Raw genomic sequence first — 24,832 nt, forward strand, 5'->3', positions numbered from 1 at the left:
GATCTTTCTGCTAATACTCAATAACTACTCACGGAGTAGCTGAAAAATGGGAAAAATTGCAGCAGAAAGCCAAAATAGAGGACATCCACCAACACATTTCAAATGGTGCATCTTTACTTCAATGCAAATCCATTTCTGGTTTTTGTCATGCTTTTCACAAGAGTTTCTGAGTTTTTGCAGACAAGTCTGCATCTTCCATGCAAACTACAAGCAATCAAAGTAATCTGCAGGCAACCAAGAAGGTTTTCAGTGCACAATTCATACCACTTTGCAACCGATTTCACCTAGTGTCAGTCTCCAGGGACTACTGTAGAAGCACAGATTTTTCCTAGTGCCAGTGGGCTACTGACTAGTCTCTTTGTTCGCAACCTCCAGTAACCGCTCACCAACTGGTTGAGATTAGACATTTTCCCCCAGTGACTTAGTAAACTAAGGGTGTTTACTACGGCCCAAGCAACAAATGGACTGAGCGATAAGTAGGTAGTTGATACTTACTGGTATAGCTGATATTGAAGCCCTTCCCGGTATTTGAATGATCAGACTGAAATTCCAGTCTCATGATGTGACCGTTTGAGGCGATCTGTGATGGAACAGCTTTTCCTGAGAATGTCCCAAATGTTGTTGGCTCAGACAGACCTAAAATCAAGCACAATTTAAACATTATTTTAGTGAGACATTTAATATTGCTTATCTAATTTATCCTGTATAAAATCAGGCCAAGGACAGACTTGGAAAGAGAAAGGCTCATCCCAAGGGAGCTCAAAGAGGTGAATTAGGTGTAATTAGAGTTAAGAGAAAAAAAACACTGAGATGATTTAGCAGTTCCTGACACACTTGCTAAATGCTTACTAATATGCATGATAAGCACATAATACTTTATTTAAGCATTAGAAGTAGAAGTGCCAAAGTATGAAATGTATTCATGGAGTAACAAATTATTGACATTCAAATAACTGACAATCTAAATGAATCTAAATGATTAAGCTGATCCTGGTAAAGCCTAACAACTGTTGTGAGTTTTAATGAGAACAACAAGAAAAGTCTGTTAAAATGTCAATGTTAACTATAGGCCGCTGAAGGATAACTTGCTTCTCTGCATGCTTAGAATTTAAAACAACAACAACAACAACATCAATTTAAAAAAAAAAAATAGGAAGAAATCTCCAGTAAAAGTAGACAGCCTTCCATACTGAATGCACTGTATAGTAACAGTTACTACTAAATAGTACTAGATGTAAACATGCCTAGTACAGAGAGACAGGAAATGACCCTTTAACTTGTTAACTGAACAAAAATGGCATTATCCCGAGGACACCTATCTCAAAGATTATTTCCAATTTCCAATTTTGAACACTCATAGCATGAAAGCAACACCTGTGCACTATCACATTGGTCCAAATAACAAGCAAGAAACCTGAAGATCTGAGTATAAAAGGAAACCAGACACACATTAGTGTGTCATGCTTGCCAAAAGATGATACATAGAAGCTCTTTTGTACAGATGCTGCATTTGAGTGAATGCCCAAGAGACTAATATCAGGTGACTGTGGTGTCTGGGTCGTTGATGGTATTTCACCTCAATGAGTATTGAACCATGTATTTCCGGACAGTTCCATCACCACGGGAAGGAGCATTATCTTGTTCCAAGTACTCATCATCCCCTCAGGGTACATCATTGCAATGAATAGCATAACCTAGCTGGTATGTTTCAGTGTGCTCCAACACTGAGGTATCACTAGACAGTCATAAAAGGACGCACTCTATATGAGTTGAATAGTCTGAAACTTCCACCCCTTCGCCTGTACTGCTGTAATCATGCATCACCTCAGGTCTGTCTAAGACATTTGTGTCACAGCATCAGACCATTTATTGCAAAAAGTAGTTCTAAACTTTTGTTTGGCAGAAGATATTCTACTCTTCAGTGCGCTCCCCAGTGATCCAAGCAGCAGCGACAGAATCAGGGGGGAGTGTCATAAAAACTGGACTAAAGCACATAGAAAAGCAACCTTCCAGGTTGAGATCACTGGGATATGTACATATACTCTATAAAAAAGGATCCCAAAATGGTAATGAAAGAATATAACAGGTCACAGGAAACATCTGCAGTCTCTGGTGCATGGGTAAGAGAAATAGACAGGTGGTAATTATTGTGGTCTTGGACAGCTATAAATTTCCCTTGCTCATGTGGCTCAATGTCTTATGTTTTGAACCAGATATATAACCACAGTGGTAAAAACAGGCCTTTAAAGAAAAGTATGGGAAAGTATGGATCTGCAAAGACAAAAATAAAGGGGCTTTATACAGAGATGGGAAAAGTACAGACATTCTGCTCTTAATACTTTTTTAATACAGTATTCTGTACAAACACTACTGTTAAAAATACTCCAGTAAAGGTTGTACTGAGTACAAGCAAGTAAAAGAAAAAAGTACAGGCTCTGAAATGTACTCAAAGTAAGAAAGTAAAAGTAGCTCTTCGGAGGAAACAGGAAACAGGAAAATGTGTATAGTCAATGGTTTAAGTGGGATTCAGCAGGTGCAGATAATGCTCAGTGTGGATAAAAGAATCATAACTCACAATGATTTCTATTAAGAGCTCCAACAGATTTTCTTAGTGTACAGGCTGTGGTCAGCTGATCTCCTGCTCTTTGTGGACATACACAACTGAATTCAACTAGATGTCAGCAGATGTTTCACGAGTTTTCTCGGCTGATTTCTATCCTCTACACTGACTGGCTGTCTTTTTCTTTTTCTAAATGGTATAAAATTGGTATGAAGGTGGATTTCAGTCAATGAATCTAAGCATCATCATCTAAAATTCACTCTGCTACACTTGATGTAACCCAACTCTGAGCATGAAACCACAGATACTGTGCACCAGTCACACACAGTTCTTTACTTTAAATCCATCACAGTACTGCCAACTAACCTGTTTATTCTGGACTAACCTGTATTTTTTATGCAACCTTTAAATTACACAGTTAGTCCACTCAGTTTGATTTACAGCATGTTTCACAATATGAAAAAAGCACGATGTCACATATTCAAAGACCACTGAGCAGTCCTTACCTATAAATCTAACCTCTCTTCTTCCTCTCCTCTCCTGTGTTTCTTATCTTTTTCCATCTCTGAGTGAAGTTAGCCCTCTTTCTTTTCTCTCTCTGGGATACACAGCAGCTGGACCTTTAGCTAGCAACACACTGTACGACAAACCTCTCTGCAATTGACAAATTTATTTTATAATTTTAAGTAAATTACAGATACCTAAAACATTGTGCTTAAGCACCGTAACAAAGTATTTATACTTCCCACCTCTGGCTATATGTATATTAGTACAGAATCTCTGAGCCATACATTGGAAACTTTGCGGAGACTGGAGGGATTTAAACAATGTGACTTAGTTTGGGCCAGCAGCGTGATCATGTGCTTTTGCTTGTAGCACAATAATAATTTCATAAGAACATCTCCATAGTGTAATATACACGTCAACTCCATTTGTAGCCATTTAAAACTATGATCCATTTTTTATTATTATTACACAACTGAACACATTGCATTAGCACATCTGCAGAGCTCAGATGAAAGAGTCAGATTGCGTGATCCCCACAGTAGTCCTGGTCAGTTGTGGAGCACAAGGTTTGGCTTAAATACTGAGGATGATGCCAGATTGCATCAGGTGGCAGATTCCTGAAAGTCTGGCAGGGCATATCAGAAAATCACCTTGTAATTTATTTCTCAACTGAAAGTGATGAAATGACATGTATCCACAATTATTTATTTTATATAAGTGGCAAAGAGAGCACTGCTAAATTTCTGATAAAAATTATTTTTTTGAAAATGGAAATACTATTTAAATTTCACCAATTATGAATTTAATTTTCTTAGATTATATTAGATTCTGATGATATTATTTGGATAAAACTGCTTCGGCAAACATATGCTGTCTTTTGAAGCATCGTGGCCTTGCACGATGGGAACACCAGGTTGCCAAACACTTTGCCTTCTCACCGTACATCTTTCCATCAGCTTTCATAATCATCTATGAAAAACCCCCCACCCTTGGTGAATTTGTAGAGTTAAACAATGATTTTTCAGATACTGAGAATGTGTTTTGTTTTTTCAGCTATTTCTGTGTCTAGACGCTTACATAATGCCAAACAGGAAGCGATGGTCTACATGCCTCAATCAGGATCTTGACACTCGTATGGTGTAGCACAGCACACCTCCATGTTTCACCACTTCAAATTGCAAGAATTTCCTGTTTAGTATAACTGCAGCATCAGCAGCAGCCAACACTCTCTCAGCGTCACTGTCCTGTATCTGCAGCAGTCTTCATGAGGGATTTTTATTGATCTGTTGGACAAGCCTGGGTGGAATATAGGAACATTTTTAAGGTGATTTATAAAGGAACACTACATATAGCATATGCACGCTGGTATGGATGCTGAATATCATTATCATTATTTTGACTTTTCTGCAACCTTATTTTTTTGCCTGTTGCTTGTACATAAACTTTTAATATAGATGTTTCTCAATTTTTAACTTCATTTAAATATGGAGGTAATGTTTGGCTAAAGTTGCTGTTTTGGTCACTTTTTTCTTCTGCAGCAATTTCTTCTGCGGAGGTGAGAAGTGCTGCTGTAATTGCTTTTCTGGTCAATAAGTGTATTAATCTTCTGACATTCCAGTGAACCAGCTGATGCTTTAATTACAGTTTTGAGGGAAAAAGCTATTACAATGCATATGTGTAGGTTTTTTTTTTGGTTTTTTTTGTTAGCTATTTTAAAAGACACACTGGAATGAGATGAAATGTATTGACGATTGCTAAAAGTCTGAAAACTGACAGTTTCGTACTATTGACTTTATGAAATTCATATGAATTTTTAAACGTAACAGAGATGGCAATGGAAATCAATGTAAGCTGACATCACGTCAAGGGACAGAAAGGGAGTTTCAAGACCACTTCACTGATAAAGATGCTGTTCTTCACAACACTCCCATAGAAACTTTTCTTTTTATTTCCTTCTTGACTTGAGGATCCAATGCTCTTAGACACAATTAAGCTACACAGTGACTGAGTTGTAAAGTGCCAGCCTCTTTAGTCTCTAGCAACTCAAAAGCCCTTTCACTTATTCATTATTACATTGATAGGCAAGAGACCAAGAAGGAAATAGAATCAACGTAACAATAGCTAAAAGAGTGTCAAGATCCTACGTTATCTTATCTAAGCGGAGAGATTTAGAGAAAAGCCTTTGTAATAGTCTGTCACTATCTTCTCTTATATTAGATGACAATAATGGCTTTCTGATTAAGTTAACCATTTACATGCCATTCAAAATGTAGCCCAAAGTGTCATCCTTTTTTTTTGCGTGGATTTCATGCTGCTGTTGTCCCACTCAGAGGATTTATGGGTTATTACAGAAGTTCCTTTGTTCACTTTTGTTTGCCATTTGTGATTTCATGTTCTTTTATTCAGAAATACAAAAGAAGGCAAGTTCATAAGTGTCAAGTTGATATAAAACCTTCAGTGAATAGAAATCTGATTTCTTTTCTATAAAGGCATAAAAGCAGAGTTTGAGTGATTGCCTCTGCTGCATAATTCAATGATATTTTAGACATTTGATTATGTGACACGAGGACATAAAATTAGACACTGCCAATCAATCATCGGCAATGAATTGGCAGCAACAAATCTTTGTAAATATCTGTTTGTGTTCATCAGCCCAAGAACCGATAACTGATTAATAAGCATAATCTGTGAAAAGTGGATGTTCAATTAGTAGCTAACCTTATGAAAAACAATTATTGGGTGCAGTAATGGTGAATACTCCAGGGAAAATCAGGTAGCATGCAAACCACCATGTTTTTCCACCTCAGTTTGTTGGTATGGAAAAACTATTTACCACAGGCATACAGAATGAGCTTCAAGCCATCCATTTATTTCTCACTTCAGCACTGAAGTACAGTTAATTTGAAAAATGTGGTTAATTGGGATATACTATGAGGATTTTTGGATACTCAGCAGAAATTTCTTTTATTGGAAATTTTGGACTTTCAGTAAGTTTTTCGGTGATGTAAGATTTGTGCCTGAAAATAAACGTGCCTGCATTGCACAGCCCTGCATCAGAGCCTGCGCTATAGCTTACATCAGCAATATTCACTCATGTTATGTCACCCTTGGTTTCTGGGATTTTCCTTCAGCTTACTGTCTATATAAAGAAGAAGAATGTAAGGACATATTTTTGAAGCCACCGCTGGCATTAAAAGTTTTAGCGCTGGAATTACCCTTTTAAAGCAGAAGGCTGTCACACAAAACACAATAATGACAGTTCTCTGTGTGCCATCCACAACTTCCACAGGCTGGCAGCAGTAGTTTGAAAAAAGCATCAAGCACCACTGCAGAATTGAGCAGATGTGCTGAAAACCAGCGCACATGTCCAAAAGATATGTTTTATTCTGCATTACAGGACAGACAACACTGAACTGTGACCTAATTCTGACTTTTGTAAATAAATTGTTATGAAATTTGAATTTAAAGTTCCTATACCTTGAATAAATATGTCATAATAAACGTTTATAGATTTACATGGCTGAATTTAGATGAAAGATTACTTTTTAAACAAATTTATGCAAATCCAAAAAAGAAGATGAAAATATATATTTTTAAGCAATTTCATGAACGATTCCAAAAAAAGTACAGGAATCGTGCATCAGCATCAGAATAATGCTTTATCTGTATCATTATGGGAATTTATTTAAATGTTTTTTTTTTTATATATATTCCACGTTCCTTTTCCTGTTCCTTTTTTTGAGAATCAATATGAACATTTCTAGCATTTTAATGGCTGATCCATCTTTACAGGCAGTTTACAAACAAACTACATCTTCATAGTAGTTTGTTATAAATTTAAGTATATTAGTAATATTAATTTGATATTTATTAGTTCCAAACTGAAGGGAAGTGGCTGACTTTAGATGGATTTTCTTATAATAAAAACTCAAGTACAGCACATCATTGAGGGGTTTTTTTGCTCTCTGTTCCTGAAGGCACAGATACACTGTGGTTTCCTTGTGACAGAGATTTATCACCAGTCAGAGCAAACTGGAAGACTTCAAAGCAATAACTGAACTGATTTCAGTTAGCCCATTGTAACAGCGATAATTGCCCTGTAATTTAAAAAAGGTTCTACAGAGACAAAAAAAAAGAATAGTGCTAGTTAATTATACACAAGTTCATCTTTAATGATCAGCCAGTCAAACATGGGCTTGACTTGATTCAGTTTAAATCAATAACCTTTATTACAATGGGGAACAGCAATCTAATTGCTCTGTGTTTTATGTGAAGTGGAAAGCTATGCAAGTATTGAAATGATAAATATTACATTACAACTACACATCCAGTGTGCCCATCATTCATCAACCCATCAATGAGATCCACTCAGCAATTCTCTTTACCAGCTGATATAGGATTTAATAGCTGGGAATTTCAGAAACACTCCCAACCTCCCTGCTCCACCCCACCACCACATATGTCTTTTTCACCTATTTCAATTGGTCACACAGACCAATATATATGCCATAAGCTATATACATATGCACAGTGATTAACAAATGTATTAGATCACCTGTCATGAAAAAAAAGATTGTAGAACTGCACTAAAAACTTTAAAAATAACTGCGTTCCCTGTTTTTATTTTTTTTTCCTTCATGGTTAAAAACAATAATTATTTTTAGCATTAAAATGTCATTTCAATTAAAGAGCTTGCACATACTGGTGGATTAACCATTACAGAAACATTAAAAAACAATTTAGGTGATTACAAATACTGTTAATTTAGAGCAGCTGTAGCATAAACTTTACTCTGGGTGGCGGCCTAAATAAATTTGTTAAGTACTGTATACTGAGGTTTACCTCTTAAAACCCCACCACAAAAGAACAGAGCAAAATATAAACATGCAGTTACCTTCATCTTTGACCACCAACCAGTCGAACTGTGGCTCCAGGTCAAAGTCAGAGAAGAGGAGATGAATGCGGCTTCCCGGTTCAGAAATGATCAACCACACACAATTCAGGTTGTTTCCATATTCCTCTGGGTAGTTTGGGGACAATACAGTCCCTGATGGGGCCGTGAAGTTGAAAAAACATGAGACTAGAAAGAAAGAAAGAAAGAAAGAAAGAAAGAAAGAAAGAAAGAAAGAAAGAAAGAAAGAAAGAAAGAAAGAAAACAGAATGTTACTTTTTCAGGTAGCTGGCTGGGTGTGAAAACAGAAAGGCAGACGCTGACAGACAAAGTACAAAAGCAAGCAAGAAAAAACAACGATAATAAAAAATTAAATATGAAAACAAACAGAAAGAACAACTAGCACAGACACAGAAATGATAGACTTACAGACACAACTGGGTTTATTGCCAGACCACTGATTATTGTGCTGGCATGTGATGGTTCTTTCTCCCACAAGTTCAAAGGCTGCCTGACAAAAGAAGGTCAACACGTCACCATGTTGAAAGCGGTCACCGCTACGGCGACCGAATGCGGGCACCCCAGGATCGCCGCAGCCGCCTCGTTCGATCTCTGTAATACACAAATGCAGAAAGTCACATTTTATTTTGATAATCAACGTCATGTACATGTTAGTTTTTAGATAAGGCATTGTTTTGCCTGTATTTGCGAGGAGGAGTTAAATGGCAATGGCATGCATACACTGATTTTGAGATAGCACGTGTATTAAATCAATGCAAACTAGGCAACAGATTACAAGATGGCCTTGAAATAATTTAAATAAATGTTCCACGTTACAAGGTTGCTGTAAAAGCTACCTTTCCTGGAAAATGGAGCATGTACAATATTTTCTTTTCACCCCCAGCTGTTCGCAGCATATGGCTGCTCCTCCCTGAGCCTTGTTCTTTTGGAGGCCTACTGTCATCTGACCGTTGAGGATTTCTCTGTATTATTGTAAGGTCTTTAACCTACAACATAAAGTGCCCTGAGGTAACTTGTTGTGATTTGGTACAATATAAATAAAGTTGAATTAAACTGAATCTCATCCAAATGTATGGAGAGTGAATCAGCTTAAATCCAATAATCTTAAGGTCCTTCTAGACTTGCCAGATATAATTGTAGCAAATGGATCAAATTCTTTGGATAAAAATAATACAGAAACAGAAACATTTATTTGCCATTTCACAAGGGCTAATTTAAAATCAACTTCCTTGAAAAAAGGGGCCAAGAAACTGTACAAATGCATTTGAACTGATAATGACACATGCAAAAGGGTAAACAACAAAGCTATGCCAAAAATCAGGACAAAACATGTATACAAAATATACCCCCAGAAAAACAGACAAAAAGGAGAATTATGATTTGGCTTAAGAATATCCGGAATGTTTCGTTTATTGTGTTTGTTTTTGAACGAGTCAGGAAAATTCAAATGGGCTCTTTTCAAGCTGATGTTATTGCTTTATGGAGCAGAAAGCGAAGCGAACATGTCTAGCATCAGTTATATTACACTGTTGCGTTAAGAAGTGAAATGCAACCTGAAATTCAACGGGCAAAACTTCATTTTGTTTCCTACCTCAAAGCTAATTACCATCAAGGTAATTGTGGTGTAATTCAGCTCTAATTGTGAACAGCAAAACAATAAGTGGAGACGCACAGGTAGATGAAAACACACACACTGATTTATGCACACTCTTGTTAAGTAATCAGCAGGAGGTGGAAAATGAAGAGAGCAATGCTAATGTTTGTGACGTGGTATAAAATATGACTTCCCCTACTTCCCTTGTGCACATTTTAAGACACATACAGTATGTTGTGCCTGCCCTGTGTTCTCATTATTTACACCCTTTCCTCTGTCTCTGGCAGTACTCCTTTTAAATAGTTCCTGTTCTTCTCTTCCATTATGCGTCTTCTTATTGCTCCTGCTCTCTAAGTCTGATACACTGTGTTTTATTGGCATTGGTGTCACATTAGCAGTACTGTCGACCTGGCCTGCAATCCTGTTCTATTCATTTGTGAGTCATTTTTATCCCTTCTTCTCTTAATAGGAGTGTTTTTTTTATCCATCCCATTCCCCTCGCTCCCCTACTTTAAAATTTGACATTCTACCAGACGTCTGTCATCTTGTAACACATGCTCCACCATGCTGCTGGATTCGCTTTGGGCAAACACATCTCAAGGTGAGCTGTGTGTATGCGTGCATGTGTTCAACACTTTTGCTATCTTCTGGGATGTAACTGCACCCACAAGAACAGAATGCTCAAAGAAGCAGGAGGCATGTTGGTGGCCCATAGCTAGCTGTCACGCAGTTGATGAGTGTCAGGATGGATATCAGCAATCTTGAGCCCCCGGTAAGTCTGCCATTATCATTGTAAATGCTTCTCTCTTCTGAGCTGTTTCTTTCTAATGTTACTTTTTAGACTTTTACTGAAGTGAAGATTATATATTTACATCTGAACAAAAATATTTTACGCTTCTTTTTTCCCATGCTCAGAGCCACACATTGCACACAATAGCTCTTACGAGCAATCTAAGTACATAATTAAAAAGCAAATAAAAAATCTGAATGAATAAAATAAAGATCGGAATCGTGTTTAGTGTATTTTAATGCCAACAATTTGTTTCAAATAAACTTGCTTGATGTATTATATGTTGTATCATTAACAGTCAAATATCAAAAAGTGAAGTATAAAAGGGTTTTTTTTGTTTTATTTTAGTACTTTAAATTTAAATGCAAATCTACTACTTAAAAAATAAAAAATTATATGCTGATACTTCTTACATTGTTCAATCTTAAAGGCATTCAGTCCAGATTTTTCATTCCTTACATTCATTTAAGATTGCACAATTTATATTGTTGCACTTTTGATGACAGTTACATTTGTCTGAAAGCTTCAATTATCATAATGTGCTGTGTGATTATGACACTAACTCTGTCTTTCTTTAGTAATCGCGAACACACACGCACACACAGCAGTCAAGATTTCACAAGTGCAACGTGATGCCAAAAACAAGACACACATTGAGTTTCCCTCCAGGGTTGAAAATGTAAGCATGCTCAAGGGGTAACACTGATCAAAGTTTGTTACGTGGTGACATTATCCTTTTTGACAGTATCACAGTATTAACGCAAGGACACACTCACAACATACACCACAGGCACTTGTTCGGCTGGCCAGAGGGGGAAAAAAGCAGGAACTACTGCATCAAGTCTGCAAAGTTTTTTGTTTTTTTGTTTTTTTGTTTTTTTTTTCTTTCCTTTCAGTTTTGTCACATGTCATAGCCTTGTAATTTATATAAAGTGGATCAAATAGGAGTTTTGAGTCATGAGCCCCGGCATTAGGACAAATACAAAACATATAAAATTCAGTGGTCAGTGGTAGGCCGGTCTCATATTAAGTCAAAGAATACCTGTAACATAATGCTCAGTGTCTCTCATCACAGTTACACATGCACACACGCACAGATTTTCTATAGTTCAGTTGACCGTTCGTATTCCTTTGAAAAGTAATTGACCCTGGAAAACTTCACTGAATCAAACACAGCAAAGCAAAACAAGAGCATAACCTTTGTCCCTGTTTCTCTTTCTGGCTCTCACAAACTCCTCTGGTCTGTCCGGGACTTGATTTTGTCTCAGATGGTTTGTCATTTTTAGTCTTTTTATCCGGCCCTGACAAGCATGGGGTTTTTTTGGGGTTTTTTGCCATTAGACATCTATCCCTATATTTATGAAATTACTTTTCTATTTGCCTGTTTTATTCTCTGGCTTAATTCATTTTGCTCAAGTTAATTTAGTACAGTTTAATTCAAGAGTGTCACTAACATGGTAGGATGCAGTATTTAATCAATTATATCAATATAATAAAAGATGCGTCATGACTATTTGTTTAAAAATAAAAATAAATATGTGCTGCTGACAAACAAAATAATTTACAGGACCTGAAGACTTGACATCTACACTGAGAGGATCTAGGATTGATATATTATGAGAGGCAATTTGTTGATGCTGTTTGAGACCACTGCTTGCCTCAAAGTGAACGGTCATTGCAAATCAATACAAAGTTATTCTGACTAATCACCTTTATTTTATGATGCAGGATATACATACCTGTCCTAAATCTTATGACTGTGGGATTTTGTTCTGCCAAGATGGGTCATTGAAGTCTAAGTGCCAAATACATTAATTTCTCTTTCTCAGTAAATCATGTTCATATTCTTCCAAATGATCTCTCCTTATTGGAAGAATGAAATATCATTTGAAGGAATGATGTTCCCTTCCTTCAACAGAAGGATGCTAACGCGTAGTAAAGCTGTTTTAGTCGCACATACTGGTCCAACACCTTGCTAAGACATTTTATGTTGTTTTTGGTTTTTACTAGAGATGGCACGATACCACTTTTTTATGTCCGATACCGATACTGATATCATAAATTTGGATATCTGCCGATACCGATATGAATCCGATATAGTGTGTTTTTTAATCAATAAAACGTTTTTTTTAATATCTTGCTGCATTTTGTATAAGTTTATACTCAAGTTTAAATAAATAACAACACTAAAGCTATTCTGTTATACCTGTATGTAAAAAATACAACAAAATATTTCATAGTTCAGCAATACTGATCAATCTAATAAACGTAAACCTGCTCCATCCTCCCTATTCTGGTATTTTAAAGAGTACTTAGCAGAAATATCAAGCAACCTAACTAATAGGGTTGCAAACTCCCAGCAAAAAAAAAAAAATTGGGAACCACCCTCTTCCTCATGATGCTTAATTGATGTAATCAAATTTAATTTGATGCAGGGGGAAAAATGCACAGAAAGAAATTATTTTTCAAGAATAATTAAATAGAGTCAACATCTTTCTTCAACAGAATTGCAGACTGCACAGATGGTATCTTCCCAAAGGAAAAAGTAGTATAGCTTACTAGGGTATATTAGACTTAACAGTTACTATATACAGTAATGGACTTCTATATATTTTACATCAGATTAAAACTTTGGGTGTAAGAGTCAGATAATTATTTATTAAAAGCTAGATATTTTAAATGAGAACAAGAAAGAAAAGTATGTCTTTGTGCCCCCTTTTCCCTGTTCATGCCCTATCGGCCCCCCTGGCTAAACTTTGCTAGATCCGCCCCTGCACAGTTACAGCCGTCAGCTACGTAGAAAAAGATCCTGGTGTAGAAAGTAATATTAAATAAATTCTAACAACAGCTTATCAAGGTTAAATGTGCTGCTGTTGTTCAGCCGCTGGTTTCCTCTTTCTGGTGAGAAGTGGGCCAAAAACTAAGAAGAGAGACGGACTCTCGACAGAAAAGCCGATCAGCTGATCATTAAGCAGTTTCATGATTGAAGCAGCAGGAGAGAGAGAGAGAGAGAGAGAGAGGCAGTCGCTCCATATATCTGTTGTTAAGCTTAAGGTGGGAATGCTTTACAAACATTCAGAGATGAACTTACACACTTGCTTTACTTCTCTCTGGGAAAACTTCCTGGAGATGAAATGCTGGTTTGCTAGCAAGGCTACAAATACACACAGCGGCTCTATCACGTGACGCATACTGCAGCAACGTGCTACGGTTATGAGCCGAGTTACGCCATGTAGCAAGCTTTGTGAGGTGCTTTTTTGATATTTAATGGATCGGATTACATTTTTTATTTCTCCCCGATATCCGATCCAGTAATTTGGGTCAGTATCGGACCGATACCGATACGTAATATCGGATCGGTCCATCTCTAGTTTTTACCGTTGCATCATTATCTCCATAATTACCAGCTTAAAGTAAATATGAAAAATACAAACGCAAAATGATCAGACAATGCACTAATTAATTTCTTACATTCTACATGCACGTGTGTGCGTGTGTGTATTTCAGTGAGGCATACCTTCATATACTGCCTTGAAGCCTGCTGAGCCGATTGTATCGTCTGACTGCAGGTGTAGCCACATCTGATTGGACAAGCTGACAATGAGGTCAGGGACGCTGGAGCCAGTGAGTCTACGTTTACATACACAAAAATAAAGTATTGAATAATCAGTATTAGTCATTGCTTGTATTTCATGAATCTAATGTCATACTTAAAATAATACTTTATTAATACGTTCTTTTATATTCAGGTAAAGTGGTTCTTACACATAAAGCACTCTCCGAGTATCTCCTATCTTCCCCCCATCTCCCACAGTCAGTGTGTCATATCCTCTCTCGAGATCAAACTCTTCAAATGACAGCTTTATTACCTGGAAAAATAAAACAAGACAAGAAAACAAATTTAGAAACTGTTACAAACTCCACCACATAGAAAGACAGAGAGTCGCTGAGGGATTTATTTGATCTCTTGGTTTTTCGCCCTTACAGTTTCAGCCAATAGAAACTTATAATTACATGTATCACTGTGGGAATCTGAAAGCCACGTAGAGAAATGTGAATTCCACAAACAAATTTTCCTGAAGCAGTCAAATTGTTATATCTAGTTAGGACTGAAAGGTTTAAAAAAATAACAATAGGATCCATTTTACACCAGTTTCTACACCTAAATCATTTTTTAACATATTGGCAGCCTCTGATAGACTAATGGATATTGGATAATCCATTATCAAACTGCTAACCTCTGTATAATTTATTTAATTGAATTTTATATATATGTACACACACACACGTATGTATGTGTATATATATATATATATATATGTATATATATATATATATATATATATATATATATATATATATATATATATATATATATACTAGGTGCGGTGACTCCCAAGCTAGGCGAGTGGCTCCAGCAGATCCCGGGAATAACATCGGAGATCTCTGTCCAGAAGAGCGCAGTCCTGGGAACAGCTAAGATACTGCGCAGGACCCTCAAGCTCCCAGGCCTCTGGTAGAGGACCCGAGCTTGAAGGATAAACCGCCCGCAGGGGCGTGCTGGGTGTTTTTATATATATATATATATATATATATATATATATATATATATATATATATATATATATCTGTGTGTGTTTGGTATACATATTCAGTAATATGCATACATTCTTATATTTGTAAATATATTTATTCTTATGATTCTCACATTCCTATTCTTATACTTTGCTTTGTTCTTATGTTATTTGTATTTTGCACACCTGTTTTGCTTGTGAAGTTTGCACACATGAATTTCGCTCGCATGTGCTGTACCAGTGTACGAGCACATGTGATGTGACAATAAAAGTGATTTGATTTGATTTGGTGTTAGTTCATGACAAGTTAGAGGAGAACTAGGAAGCATGCTTCTTTTTTTTAAATGATCTTTTTTGGTCATTTTGCCTTTATTGGATAGTGGTATGGTGGAGAGAGACGGGGATGACATGCAGCAAAGGGCCATGGGTCGGACTCAAACCCGGCATCTGAGCTATGTGGTCTCTGAGCTAACTGGCACCCCAGTGTGGCTTCTGTTAACCAGCCAAAACCAGTCTAAGATCCTAAAGTTTTAAGTTACCTTGAAACACAAGACATAGTTTGAGAAATGGTCCTGTGGACTCGCCCTTACAATGGGGTTCTTCTTACAAAACTGGTTGTTGAATATGTATTACCAGTCAGGCTTTAGATTAATAATAAATATATATGTTCAGCAATTTAAAATAAATCTTATTTCTCATAGGAAATCATGTTACCCTGATTATACAGGGCAAGAAGTTGGAAGAAAGTTTTCTGCTGTATAAATTAAATTAAAGTACAAATATCACCAGTATGAGTCACAAACTTTTGGTTTCCTTGGACGTCACAATTGTCTACAGTTTAATCAAAGCTGCTATGTTAAAGACCTAACAACAAATTTGATGGTGACTTTGTGCTATTCCAGAAATAATCAATCTTTAAGAGAAGAGAAGAACAAAGGTCTGAAATTTAAGCACCTCTTGCTTTTTATTTAACAGCATCCTCCTTACAATCACAGATTGCATGAAGTCACCTGAGGGCACTGCACACACAAACACACACACGACATCCAACAAACACGTTTCTGCTGTTGAACTCTCAGAAATCGACTGCTAAATGCCTTACTTGCAGGCATTTTTGTGGCTGCGGTGGCTTGCATGCAGCATTGGATCATCAATCTGCTGTATGCTCTAATACTGGTATTCTATTATTTGCTGCTTGTCCATTATTCATTAGGTGTAGATCATATCCCTGACAGGGTGGATGATGACATATTTCTGCTCTCTTCAAGAAACCTCTAAGAAGAGCTCAATCAGTGAGCCTCTGGCGCATTAGAAGACTAAGATGAACGCTGAACATGTGATTGTGGTTGAGGATTCATCACAAGGCAAATCACACTGCAGTGAAGAAAAACCTTTGTGCAGGTGATAAGAGTGTAAAAACCATTTTTACATGCCAGAATCAGCTATGCACTGCTGAGCCTTTGGCTATGTGTTTTTTCTTCTTTTTTCTCAAAATAAAAATGTTCAGATAGTGTTTAAGGATAGGGAATCATCTGTGGGATTAGTTGCCATCTGACAGGAATGGCAGTGAATCAATGGGTGTACTGTACAATTCTGTATTCATACATGTCTCAATGCATCTTTGCATACATATACACCACTTAAAAGCAGTGCACACAGATATGCAAACAGGATAATAGTTAAAAGAAAAAAAAAACATGTTCCTTTTTGACAGCAGCAACTTACATTTAAGAAGCAGACTATTAAATATGAGACCAATACTTGCAGAAAGCATTTCCACAGAATGATACAGCCCCTGGCAAAGTTTAGTCTCTCCAAATGGTTACAAATAATGGGGAAAAGATGCAAAACAACGTTGCGAGGTATTAACTCCTGGCTAACAACAAATGACAGGGTGCATTAATAAACCATTATACTTAAGTTGTTTATGGATTTTTCTACTCTATTTGAAGGTTCAAAGGAACACATGAATTTCTGTTTAGCTTTTAAAGATACAAGATCATTATTTTTTTAAATAATAAAAAAAAAACTCTGAACCACTTTTAAGGACACAATGTTAAGATGTGGCACATTTTTTGTTTGCCTCTGATACGTGAAAATTACAAATTTGTTACGTAGGGTGATTTATTTTCAAAAAGGCAAACTATTCCACTTAACCATTGTCCACTGTGCGATGATTAACACTGCTCTACCACATGTAAGAAAAGCAAACAAATGAAAAGCTGCAGAACAAAAACCGCTACAAAACAACTGCAGCTTTTCATTTAGCATCTTTGTTTTTTTGTTAAACCCGGCTTGTTGAGAGCTACATTCAAATCAGAATCAGAATACTTAATTTATAGAGTCTCCGTTACTGAAGTAGCATTTTTATGTTTCTCCAATACCGTGAAAAAGATTTTTAAAAATGTTCTGCTCACAGTAGATGAATAGAAGTAATGGTAAATTAATTTGGTATTTATATCTATACACAAATAATAAAATCTTGAACAGTCAAAGCTTTTATTGTGAGCTGTATACGTGTTTGTGTCTAATAAGGGTAAAGTTGTTCTTAAGACTGTACAGCAGCAGCAGCAGCAGCAGCAGCAGCTAGAGGTGATAACAAAAAGGGAATGAAGCAGAACAGAATCCGAAACAGGCTTGGTATGTTTTCCTGCACATCTAAGACTGTGTGTGTGTGTGTGTGTCTAGAAGGTGGTTTTCTCAGGTATATCTGCCTTAACAACTGAGGCAGAATAGTGTTAAGGTACAGCTGTTTCACTTAATGTTGTGTGAGCATTTCTGTTGCCTTATACGTTTCTGTACTTTATTTATGTTTGCGTATGTGTGTGTGTGTGTCTAGACAGTCAAGGGAGACTACAGACTTTAAGGAACTGAAGCATTATCACAAGGTCATTAGCAAGAAGCTCAGCACTGTTCAATAGATCCAAATGGGCCCATTCAGAAAGACATTAAGAGCAGCCTGCAACCCCAAACCCAAAATTAGATTAGCTTCTTTACTCGCTAAAGCAAAGAAAGCAACAAAGACAGAAAGAAAAGAAACACTGCAGAAGGAAACAACGGTAAGTGCTCTCTGGGCCTTTCAAAATGTTCACCTAAAGCAAACAAGCATGTGTTGTACACATGAAATGGGTTTTTAGCACTTTTCTATATTCGCTTTTGGTTTCACTACATTATTTCCTGCTTCTTTCTTCCTAGTATTTCAAGAGAGATATTCTTTGCTGAAATTTGCTCTGTTCCAAGATCCAAAAAAAAGTTATTCTTTAAGGGTGGATGCCTTTCAAAGGGGTAAGTGAAGCATTATCACGTTGAGGTCATTAGCAAGCAGCAGAGCAGCTAAGAGCAGCTCAATAGGCCATTTAAACATTGTTAAGAGCACTGAGCAATTCAACCCTACAGTGAAATACCTTCAGTCAATCACCCAGTTATAGTGCTGTGAACTTCAAAGTGTGTGACCACAGTCTGAGAGAGGCTGATAACAATCATTTCGCTCTCTCATTCCAAAATCTGATGCTTTTGTGAACGCTAAAGTAGGTAATCTAAAAGGTACTTTTAGAGCATTTTTAGTCAACAAAACCTCTAAAACATTACCAGCTCAGACCGTAGCATTTCAGTTCATCTATAGCAGAGCAATAACAGGGTACATGCCTCCCCTGAATGTCCTGGAGCAATGGAAGATTGGATTTTAAAACAGAGAATCCCCTACGTCTTTTCACACGCCCTCGCTGTTGGGACGTTATGTTTGGGTAGTACTAGAGAATGCACAGACTTAATTGGATGGACTACTTCCTGAATGCCCTTGTTGAGTTGAGGCTGCAGTTGTGCTGAGTCACAGTGCACCAGCAGAGGGGAGAAATTATCTCATAAGAATAAATAATTTAGTAAATGTATAATTTATGTTTCTTTCTACCTAAATACACGTGTTCTGACCAAAGTCAAATCACTGACTTGTAAAAGAAAAATACACAAAGCACACAACCGCAAATCACTATATTTTGTTCATTACTTCACTGCAACCTCGGCTACAAATGTTCTGGGAGAGGCTTATCCTCCTCCGTAAGGGTATTAGAGCAGGTTTGATGCTTCTCCGTATCGTTATTCCCACTTAGGGTTCTCCAGAAAGAAAGCGGTCGGCCTGCCACGCTCACTTTGTTGTTGTGCTGTTCTATGTTTTCCCTAAAAAAAAAAGAGATTTGGAGCCCTGTTAAAATGTCAGCACTGCACACATCTAAGGAATTACATTCAGTCTGTCATTTCAGCTGCCAAATAAGCTAAGGTGACCCCTATAGAGGGTAACACATGTGGGTATAGGTTTTGTTTCAGTCTTGATGGCTGTAAAAGCTAGCTCCTTATTGTAGTTATGCCCAGAAACCAAAACAATGTTTTTCTTTCCTGACATCTGAATTCTTTCTAAAAGAAGAATCAATATTTTTTGGGTTGTTTTTAATATTTACTCATTATTTGATCAGCCTTTCAAATGACCCATGATGACAGGAGCATTCAAGATGCCTTGTTGCCAAATGATTTTCTAACATGAGCTTCTTTTGACTGCTCCCTTGTTGCAAGAAGTCACCACAGCATGTAGCTCCACACATTTGATTCGGCAGATTATTATTATTATTTTTTTTTTTTACCCCAGATGCCCTTCCTGACGCAGCCCCCAGGGGATCTGTGTCTCCTCCCATAATAGCATATTTACCAGATTCATTCACTTGAGTCAGAAGCTCAAGGTGATGATATGTGTTACCTATAGTAACTACAGCATGTTTTTTTTTGCTGAAGGAACTCAATTAATTCACCAGACAGGCTAAAAGTCTTTCAAATGACAACACTGATGTAAGACTAAGAATAATGCACCCACAGGAGAGACACTTTTTCAAAGGTAGATGCTAGAATATGCCATGTCCAGGTTTCAGTATCCAGGACTGATAATACATTTCACAATCTTGTGATATTCAAGGCCTTGACAGTCGTGGGAACAAGGCTGACTAACTTTATTCTAAAGCAGCAGAGAGAGGCATATGTGAGCATGGTTATAAAGACTTGCCAAAATTTAATGCGTTTTTACTACCTCGAGTTCAGAAAAAAAATCTGTCAAGAAAACTACGTACTGAGGTGACCTCTTGTCAGAGAGGGAACAGCTGCCCTAAAAGCAGAGTGTACGAGAATTCCCTAGCCGAGACTGTGCAGCTATGTTGACTCACTGGTGAGCTGCCAAATTGGAGTCTGGTACCTTTTTCCAGTAGATTACTTTTAGCCTTTCAGCCAAATAAAGAAGTATAGAATAACCTGAACCCCATTTGGGGATGTAAGCTATAGGACACTGATTTTGAAAATAGTCACATATAGAAAACAGATTACCTATATCGATAATGATCCCTATTTTTTTTTTTAATTCCAGATTTAAGTTTTAGGAGCCTTTCTTTGACAGTCTAATCAGAATTTCAGAAGTACTTGTGCTTCTCATTCCATCTCTAGAGAGCATTATAAATCATCTTTACAGTGTACTGCATCTTGCAGCTGCAATGAATTTTACGATGGATACACACTGTGCCGCTATAGGCAATGAGGGACAAATACAGAAGTGGATTGCATACCAAATGGCTCCTTATAGTTTCTCACCCTAACAATATGTTTTGATCAGCCAGGAAGAGCCTTTACCTCCAAATGTACAAAGAGACTAGAACTTCACGCAAACCAGTAGGCGAGGCTAAAACCTAGTACTCACCTGAGGGTCAACACACTGTTATTTCTTAAATAATAAAAACAGTTCAGAAGTTATTCCTGTTACACTAATTGTTATGTGGGTGGTCTATTGCCAGGCTCTCATTAAAATAGATCAAGGTGGGAATTTGCTGCTCTTTGTTTTAAGGCTTTGAGCTTTCATTCATGTTCTGTCTTCAGTTGTTTATTATTTTTCGGGGTCTTCAGAGCCACAAACTTTCCCTGTGTGCTTCAACAAGAGGGCAGAGTGCAACCCTTGACAGATGGCCAGGCAATTAGAGGTCTAACATAGATATGCAATCACTCATTAACAGTCTACCTGACCTGCATGTCTTTGGTTAATGTGAGGAAACAGGATCACCAAGGGGAAACTTCCCAACACACAGGGACATAACAATAGATTGGACGCTGGGGGTGCAAACTGAACCCAGAGTAATCTTGTTCTGAGTCACACTCCCTCTTCACACCTAAGCACCTGTTTACGCACTGAGAATTAACATATTGTGCTTTGGGGAAAAGTGGAAGGAAACAAAAGGGGTTTATAAATTAAAATCTAGATGTTATGTATGGTGTAGAAATCTAACAACAGACACTAATGCTCATGATTTGTCACCGCCAGTAAAACTGATTAAGGCTCAGTGGAAGCAAAATTCGTGACAGCAAAGACAAAGGAATGACTTAATTTGGTGGGATTTGTCCCCAAAAGTCATGAGCAGCAAGATCATCATACAGATTTTAGCAAAGCACCTTCTATATGATACAGTGGTTTTATTACACAATTTATATTTAAAGTGAACTATTTGCTCCTGGATTCATGTAAAAATGCTTATTAGCTTTAGTTTTTATCTCAAAGAATTGATATATGCTCTGTGGGTTTTCGAGTGAGACAAACAAAGTGTCCATCAATTTAAAAATAGACCGGAGAGCATGCTAGCCTCTGTGGCGCACCCTGAACGTGCCCAGATGTGGCACATGTTTATGAGTAGCCGTCCTGCCCCGAGGTGACCTCTGCTTTAAGTGGTAAGAAAGCAAACAGCTGCTGTCTAGCAAAATATTTCCCCTGTTGAGGTGTTACAGCACCTTTGAGTGCTATTGACCTGTCGGCTGGACAGTTTAAGAAAATAAACTGCATACTGGATTTGAGCAACAGCTGTGTGAAAGTGTCGGGGTATATTGAATTCTAAAGTGTCGCATCTGCAGCAACATGACTAAAGTAGAAGTTGGTAACTCCCATGACTGGTTACTAGTGCAATTAAGGTGTCAATGCTGAGGCACATTGTTTTTCACAAAGAAATGTGTGTACCTGTGCGTCTGTGCTAATACAGATTTAATATTATTGTGTTATTTATTTCAGCTAATATACGAACAGAGCTGGGGGGGGGGGGGGGGGGGTTGGCTTCTTTTGTAGATAGTGACTGAAGGTTAGTTTTAATCCCTCTAATTGCTCTGATTAGCCAATTTACACTCTTGTTAAACATATAACATTGCTCATCTATATGCCACGGTTCACTGGAAAGCCTTGGGTTTGGATTTGGCAGCAAACAGGGGGGTTAGCGGATTAACATTAATGGTGATTGGTATAAATGTTAGCCATATTAGAGACTGGCTCCAGCCCCCTGTGATCATGAACTGGGTGAGCAGTTGTGAAAATGAATGTATAGATGGATTGATGTTCGTTATTGTTCTTGATTTGGTCAATTTAGTTTTCTGTGCTAAGTGCCTGTGAAGGTTCGCAGTCATCCAGGTGTTTGTAGTCAAAGCAGCTTGCAAAGTAAAGCGTCTGGACTTCTTTAACTTGCTTGAAGACAATTCACCTCTCATCCGAGAAGCTTCCTAAAATCCACAAGGAAGATGTCCCACTCAGACCCATAGTCAGTAGCATAAACTCAGCCACTTATAACATTGCAAAACACCTTGCTACCATCCTTGCACCTCTCGTGGGGAACACCCCACACCACATCAAGAACTCCACCGACTTCACCGAAGGTCCAGAAACTTACCCTGGACCCAGATGAAACCATGGTGTCCTTTGATGTAGTCTCTCTCTTCACTTGCATACCCACCACGGAGGCCGTGGAGACTGTCAGAAAATGACTACAAGAAGACAGCTCCTTGGAAGACAGGACCAACTTCACACCCGATCAGATCTGCACACTGTTAGACCTCTGCCTCACCACTACATATTTCAAATACAACGAGGGTTTCTACAGACAAAAACATGGCTGTGCCATGGGCTCTCCCTCTCCCCTAATGTAGCCAACCTTTACATGGAAGAAGTGGAAAGGAAGGCTCTGGGCTCTTTTAAAGGAAGAGTACCCAGCCACTGGTACAGATATGTAGACGACACCTGGGTCAAAATCAAGACACAAGAAGTGGAATCCTTCACTGCGCACATTAACGCTGTGGATAAAAAGTTCACCAGGGAAGACACAAAGGATAACTGTTTGCCTTTCCTGGACTGCGCTGTGCACATTGAAGAGAATGGCAACCTCAACATTGAAATTTATCGGAAGCCCACACACACGGACCAGTACCTCCTCTTTGACTCCCATCACCCTCTGGAACACAAACTTGGGGTAATCAGGACCCTACACCACCGGGCAGAACATGTTCCCTCTAAGCCTGAAGGGAAAAAGAAGGAACACACACATGTAAAGGAAGCACTCAAAACATGCGGTTATCCTAATTGGGCGTTTATAAAGTCAGCAAAGATGCACAGAAAAGAAGATCAGACACCAGCGAGGGAGGATAAGAAGGACAGATGCAACAACATTGTCATCCCCTATGTAGCCGGTGTATCAGAAAAACTCAGGAGAGTTTTCTCCAAGCACGACATCCCAGTTTACTTCAGACCCAGCAACACGCTCAGACAGAAACTGGTTCACCCGAAAGACAAAACTCCAAAACACAGACTTAACAATGTGGTGTATGCTGTACAGTGCAGCGAGGAATGCCCAGACTTCTACATCGGAGAGACCAAACAGCCACTTCACAAGCGCATGGCACAACATAGAAGAGCCACCTCCACAGGACAAGACTCAGCTGTCCATCTGCATCTTAAGGATAAAGGACACTCTTTCGAGGATGCCAATGTTCACATTTTGGACAGAGAGGACAGATGGTTTGAAAGAGGAGTGAAAGAAGCCATCTATGGCCACTGTGAGCAACCATCTTTGAACAGAGGCGGTGGTTTACGACACCAACTCTCTGCCATCTATAACCCAGTTTTTAGTTCCCTCCCCAGACGCCTTAACGCCCACTCACATCCTGGGCCATCTGACCTCAGGAATTCGCATGATAAGGTGGGGCCAGGTTTCACAATGAGCTCACCCGAAACCCTGGCTGATTGGGACCCACACCCAGTTTCACACCTTGGCTCAGACGATTAGAGGATCATCAGGGGGTCCTTTTGTCCCTCTTTGGGGGGAAACTCCCACTAGGTTTAAATCTGGGACTCCCCACCATTTGACCTTAGAACTGAAGAAGCTTCTCGGATGAGAGGTGAAACGTCTTCAAGCAACTTAAAGAAGTCCAGACGCTTTTCTTTGCAAGCTCCTTTGACTTTCTGTGCTAAGCTATTAGTATTATTTGTTTTCTTTTATAATCATAGTCTTAGTTTAGTTCTCTTTATTTGGTGGTTTCACCATAGTTCTGGTTCTCTATTGCTTCTTTTTGTCATTTTTCTTTTTCATTTCGGGTAAATCAAGACCCTACTTTCAAAGTCCACCTGTGACTTCTTGTGCCTTCCAGCTCCATTTATTCTACAAAGAGTTTTGAGTTGGAACAGAAAAATACCCAACAGCAGCATGCTGTGGGTTCAGAAATGTCCTTTTACTGTTTAGGATTTTTTGCATTTTCAACAAAGAAACTTTAGCATTGCAAATCCAACATAAATTTTAATTAATGCATTACAACTAACGGATGACTCCAGTGCAGAAAAACTAAAAAGGTTGACTTTGTGATACCAATGCATCATCACTGACAGCCTCCTTCACTAGAGAGGCATTAGGTGTGATGAGAATGAGAGCCAAAGACAGAGCTAATACTGTGAATTATGGACAGTCAGACTGCCAAATTACAGCCAAAAGCCAGAATAGCAAAAAGCACCGAATTGAGATAATGTGCTAATTAGACAGCTATTGGTGAATGTCTTTCCATTACCATCGACACTGAT

The 24,832-nt window shown here is 38.1% G+C and overlaps 1 protein-coding gene across 1 annotated transcript in view; it reads right to left on the reverse strand.

The window, feature by feature from the left end:
• Positions 1–24,832, reverse strand: part of csmd1b (CUB and Sushi multiple domains 1b) — a 437,934-nt gene that overhangs the window by 136,994 nt on the left and 276,108 nt on the right. The window contains 5 exon segments of the mRNA XM_085164942.1: positions 496–636; positions 7,962–8,147; positions 8,388–8,570; positions 13,881–13,993; positions 14,129–14,232. Coding sequence (XP_085021068.1) covers positions 496–636; positions 7,962–8,147; positions 8,388–8,570; positions 13,881–13,993; positions 14,129–14,232 — 727 coding nt within the window.

The sequence above is a fragment of the Neolamprologus multifasciatus genome, chromosome 1, assembly GCF_963576455.1.
Source record: "Neolamprologus multifasciatus chromosome 1, fNeoMul1.2, whole genome shotgun sequence".
Taxonomy (NCBI): Eukaryota; Metazoa; Chordata; class Actinopteri; order Cichliformes; family Cichlidae; genus Neolamprologus; species Neolamprologus multifasciatus.